At 40.8% G+C, this 5,977-nt stretch overlaps 1 protein-coding gene across 1 annotated transcript in view; it reads right to left on the bottom strand.

Moving 5' to 3' along the window:
• FANCM (FA complementation group M) overlaps positions 1-5,977 on the bottom strand; it is a 54,556-nt gene that overhangs the window by 4,071 nt on the left and 44,508 nt on the right. The window contains exons 21-24 of the mRNA XM_058666385.1: positions 4,331-4,345; positions 2,962-3,329; positions 2,163-2,454; positions 819-959 (exon numbers count right to left, since the gene is read on the bottom strand). Of these exons, the coding sequence (XP_058522368.1) occupies positions 830-959; positions 2,163-2,454; positions 2,962-3,329; positions 4,331-4,345 (805 nt within the window). The 3' untranslated portion in view covers positions 819-829. The remainder of the gene's footprint in view (positions 1-818; positions 960-2,162; positions 2,455-2,961; positions 3,330-4,330; positions 4,346-5,977) is intronic.

The following is a 5,977-nucleotide window of genomic DNA, read 5'->3' as shown; positions in this document are numbered from 1 at the left end:
TCTTAATTTGAAAATGTGTGAACATTTTTAGGGACTTTCTTTGTAGTCAAAATACCCTACAGAACATTCCTGATTGCTGTACCTGGTTAACAAGATTTTAAGGAGAATTATGTAGGCATTTGTAATTTTATTTTTTCAGTATTAAAATTTACAGTTAATTCTCTTGAGTCTGTTTACTTTAAGCAAATTATCCAAAACAAGGCTTTAAAACACTTTCAACAAAATGTTGCTGCATTGAGTGCAGGGAGAACAGATGGCACAGGGGTAGTACTAGTGGCCACTACATCCAAGAGAAGCTTTTTAATTTATTTTTATTGGAAAGGCGATATACAGAGAGGAAGAAATACCCATCTACTTTCCATCCAGCTTCCTGTTTGTGTCCTGGGAAAGCAGTCGAGGAGGGCCAAAGCCTTGGGATCCTACACCCGCATGGGAGGCTCAGAAGAGGCTCTGGGCTCCTGGCTTTGGATCAGCTCAACTCTGGTCATTGCAGCCACTGGAGGAGTGAACCAGCGGATAGAAGATCTTTCTGTATCTTCTTCTCTGTATATCTGCCTTTCTGATAAAAATAAATTTAATCTTAAATATATCAACTGGTCATGATCAACCAGAAAAAAAACTGTCACACAAAATATAGTCAAAATAATTACAGAACATTCGGTTTTTCACTTTAAATAATTTATATAATATACATGAATAAAAATATACAATAGAAAACAATATTCAAAGTTAGGCTCATTTACATATTTTAAGTGATCCTCCAAAACTGCTGCAATCATTACTGAAGTGCATTTAGTATGACGAGTCCTTTGGGCTACCTGATGATGTGTCAGATTTTAGTCTCTTGTTTTACATCGCTGGGCAGCATTTGAGTGTCAAACACATAGTGAATATATGTATAGATCTCCTCAGCCTTTTGATGAGTTACTTGTGCACACATGGAGATTTCTTGAGGTGAGCTGAAAAATGGCAAAACAATAAAAAAGGAACATTACACTCCAACTTAGAAAAACCCTTAATTTTAAAGAACACAAAACAGCAGATTTAAGCAAATAATCTCTTCCTAAGTGCTTAGGTTATACATCCAGTGAACAGAAGTGTAGCATTAAAGAAAACTAAAACATGTTTCTGTTACTTGGAACTGATACCTCTATTGCTGGGAATGCAAATTAGCTATAAACTGGAAAAGTATGTGGAGGTTTTTCAAAAAACTAATCAAATTATAAGTTCAAATACATTCTTTAACATTTATTTTTCTTGAAAATTATATAAAAAGGAGAGCCACCAAGATCTTTAATCTGCTGGTTCACTCCCCACTCAAATGGCTGCCACAGCTAGAGCTGGGCTGGTCTGAACCTGGGAGCCAGGTATCCCATGTGGATTTAGGGCCCAAGGACTTGGACCAGCTTCTGCTCTTCCAGGCACATTAGCAGGAAGCTCGATCTGGGTGGGGCAGCCAGGACTTAATCTGGAAGATTAGCCTGGTACAGCATCATGCCCTCTTGCTCCCCACCAACTCCCTTTTCAAATCATCGAAGAATTTTAATAAATACATAACTAAATTCATGAAGTCACTTTAATTAGAGACATCTGCCTTCCAAGTTGATTGTGCTCTGATATTCTCATGTTTCTTCCAGCACCACATAGAATAGCCAATATGCAGAATCAGCCACAGTGTTGCTCGAATGAATAGATACAGAAAATGCATACAAATACAGTAGAAAACTACTTTACCATGAAATATAATAGAAGTCTGGCAACACAGATGGAACTTAAATAAAATAAGCAAGGCATAAAAATACACTGATGTCACAGAAAAGAGTAATAATGGCCATTAGACATTAGGAAAAGGCCTGGAGAGAATGGATAGAGGTTAGGTAACAAGTTACCGAAACAGGATTTAATTTGTTGTATTCTGTGGCAGAGTAGGGTAAATACAATGTTCAATATTTTACTTATATTTCAAAGTGACTAGAAGACCTGAAGGTCCCTAACAGAGAAATGATAAATGAGACAGAAATAGGGATTACCTTGATTTGTGTACACGCTGACATATTATATACACTATATGTACATACCAAAAAATTTATATACAATCCTAAACCCCAACAACATGTATACATGTGTCAATTTAAAAAATTAACCTAATAAAACGGACATACCTGTTAACCATCTTTCTCACAGATGAAAACTGGTGACACATATTTAATGCAGTTATATAACTTATATTAGGAATACTTAAATAAAACTGTAGTGCTTCACATTGACTACTCTGGACCGCTGTTGGAACATGAATACCAACATGCTTTCGCTGTTCCAGGAGAGACAGCTCCTTTAGTAATTCTGCTGTTTCTTCTTGGCAGGAACTAAAAAGAATGCGGATTCCCGCGCCAGTTAAGGAAGTCAGAAGGCTGTCATAAGTCTTTGTTCTCCTAAATATCCTTGACGTATCTCCTAAATGTTTTAGGACAAGGCAAACATTAGTAACAAATGTTAAGTGGAATCAGTATACTTTATATTTTTAACATTCAAAAGTCAATATCGTTAATAGTGCCACATGCTACTACTAGTAAGAAACCCCTATAGCCAAATAATAGTGATTGTCAAGTATCTGGAGGAAAAGTATGGTTTGAACAGCACAGCTCTCTGCAACCTATATCCTTAGACAATTACTTCATGAAGATTAACACCTATTCATCTCGAAGCTTTTCATACTAGCACTAAGGTCTTGCTAAATGTTGTAATAAGTGTTGTTATATTTCTCCCCGGCTACCACTCTCCCTTCCTGCCCGTTGGAAAGAGGAGGAAAATGGAAGTATGTCTCCTGTTCTCTCCATCCTAATCAGAGGCCACATGAGCCTGCAAACCTTTCAGCTTTGTAATAAATATTAAAATTAAAAAATTTAAAAACAGATAGTCCAGTTCCCTCATTGTCTTATAAACAAAGGTATTTAAACAAACCTGTTTTTTCTCTGTCCTTCTCCACAATTACACATATTCTTTCAAACATGCTCTGCAGGTGTTGGATCTGCTCTATCAGCTTGTTCTTACTGATGCTGTTTAACATCTCGGACTGGGACTTCCTTTCCACCACCATGCGGTTGCTCACAATGTAATCACAGCCATTAAGAGGACAAACCTCTACTTGTAATCCTTGAACTGCTCTCAGGGAAGAGATTACTTCTAAACCAGAAGAGATTTCACGACTATCTACAAGGATGTAGGTTTTTTCTCTTTCCTGCTGAAGTCCAAGAGAAGTATATGTCCCAGTCAAAGATGGTCTTGAACTGGAACAATATGTACTTGAAGTTCTGGAATCCTCCAGGACACTGCAGGCCTAAAGGAAATAAGTACATATTAGCATCACAAACTTCTCAAAAGAAACTGACTGTAATGGTAATACCCATTTTCTATTCTTCTATTAAACCAAAGTGGATAAATGTAGGAGCAAGCCATCACTTTTACATCTCAAAATACATTGTAAAGCTACAGTTAACAAAAGCTAAGAATAGAAGAATGTGAAGAATCAGAAACTGAAAAATGGACAGAAGGGGCTGGCACCCTGGCATAGCCTGCTATGCCTCCATCTGTGGGTCCCACATACCATATGGGAGCCTCCTGCAATCCTTGCTGATCCAGTTCCCTGCTAATGGCCAGGGAAAGTAGCAGAAAATGGCCCAAGACCTTGGGCCCTGCACCCACATGGGGGACCTAAAGGAAGCTCTGGCTTCAGACCAGCCCAGCTGTGGCCACTGAGGACATTTGGGGCGTGAACCAGTAGATGTAATACCAATGGCTGTTCCTCTGTAACACTGCCTTTCCAATAAAAAAATACATCTAAAAAATGAATAATATACATAAGTATATGCACATATAAAAAAAGTCAACAGGAAAGAAAATAAGTATTAAAAGGCAAAATTGGGCCTGGTGTGGTACCCTAGTGGCTGAAGTCCTTGCCTTGCATGTGCCCAGATCCCATATGGGCGCTGGTTCTAATCCTGGCACCCCCGCTTCCCATCCAGCTCCCTCCTTGTGGCCTGGGAAAGCCGTAGATGGCGGCCCAAAGTCCGATCTCCCTTGCACCCACATGGGAGACCGGAAGAGGCTCCAGGCTCCTGGATTCAGATTGACTCAGCTCCAGCCATTATGGCTGCTTGGGCAGAGATCTTCCTCTCGGTCCTCCTCTTCTCTGTAAATCGGCCTTTCCAATAAAAATAAATCTTTAAAAACAAACGAAATGGGCCCGGCGGCATGGCCTAGCAGCTAAAGTCCTCGCCTTGAAAGCCCCGGGATCCCATATGGGCGCCGGTTCTAATCCCAGCAGCTCCACTTCCCATCCAGCTCCCTGCTTGTGGCCTGGGAAAGCAGTCGAGGAGGGCCCAGTGCATTGGGACACTGCACCTGCGTGGGAGACCCGGAAGAGGTTCCAGGTTCCCGGCTTTGGATCGGCGCGCACCGGCCCGTTGCAGCTCACTTGGGGAGTGAATCATCGGATGGAAGATCTTCCTCTCTGTCTCTCCTCCTCTGTGTATATCTGGCTGTAATAAAATGAATAAATCTTTAACAAAACAAAACAAAAAAACAAACGGAAGACCAGAATTACAAAGGCCAGCACAGTGGTGCAACAAGCTAATCCTACACTGGCAGAGCCGGCATCCCATAATGGGTACCAGTTTGAGTCCTGGCTGCTCCACTTCCTATCCCCAGTCCCTACTAATGGTCTGGAAAACCAACAGAGGATGGCTTGAATCCTTGGGACCCCGCACCCAGGTAGCAGACTACAAAGAAGCTCCTGGTTGCTGGCTTTGGATCAGCTCAGCTCTGCCCTCGCAACCAAGTTTACCACCAAATGGGAGAACCCTGTTGCTTTCTCCTCAAAATTTCCCAACTATAAAATAGAGTAGAATGGAAATTACTGGGTGCTAGGAAAGAGGTGTGTTATCACAATGAAAAAAAGTGTATGGGACTGATGATCCGGTGCTTACAATGGCAGTATCCCATATCAAGTCCTGCCTCTTCCACTTTGGATTCAGCTTCCTGCCAATGCACTTGAAAAGGCTAAGGAAGATGATGTAAGTACCGAGGTCCTTGCCACCCATGTGGGAGACTACAGTGGGGTACTGGCTCCTGGCTTCAGCCTGGCCCAGAACTCAATGTTGTGGGCATTTGAAGAGTCACCAGTAGATCAAAGTTCTCTTTTTATCTTTTTGCTAGTCACTCTGCCTTTCAAATAAATAAGCCTTAAAAGAATTATGTCAGGGGCCAGTGTGGTATAGGAGGTTAAGGTGCCACCTGCAATGCTGACATGCCATAGGGGTGCCAGTTGGAGACTTGGCTGTTCTGCTTCTGATCTAGCTCCCTGCTCATGGCCTGAGTAAACAGAAGATGGCCAAGTTGCGGGGCTCTTGCACCCACATAAAAGACCCAGAAGAAGCTCCTGGCTGCTGGCTCTGGCCCAGCCCAGCCCTGACTACTGTGATCAATTAGGGACTGAATCAGTGGATGGGAAATCTTGCTCTCTGTAACTCCATACTCCAAATAAATCAACCAATGTTTAAAAGAAATACAGAGTAACTAACATGGTCTAGCTATTCCAAAATTATGCATCTTCCAAAACATTATGTACAGGGTAAAAATACACAATTTTTAAAATTAAAAGCATCATTTTCTCCAAGAAGGGTTTTTTTTTTTTTCATTTCTTTATCGACACATTGGTTATTCAGTAGCATGTTTTTTAACTACATGGTGTTGTAAATTTTTTTAACTTTATTCCTGTTGATTCTGTTTTATGGCTTTTCATTTAAAAGAATTTATAATAATTATGTAATAGAAACTATGATATCCAGATGTTAAGACACAATGCAGTATGCCTCTCTACTTCCAAATCAAAGAGACTCCCAATGAAACCGTAGGACGTATCTTGACAATAGGATGCTGGACTCTGCCATTGTCCATAGCTGGAATGTCAGTATACACT

Source organism: Ochotona princeps, chromosome 6 (genome assembly GCF_030435755.1).
Source record: "Ochotona princeps isolate mOchPri1 chromosome 6, mOchPri1.hap1, whole genome shotgun sequence".
In the NCBI taxonomy this organism is placed as follows: domain Eukaryota; kingdom Metazoa; phylum Chordata; class Mammalia; order Lagomorpha; family Ochotonidae; genus Ochotona; species Ochotona princeps.
Note: the sequence above shows the minus strand (reverse complement) of the source record. Positions and strands in the feature narration are given on the sequence as shown.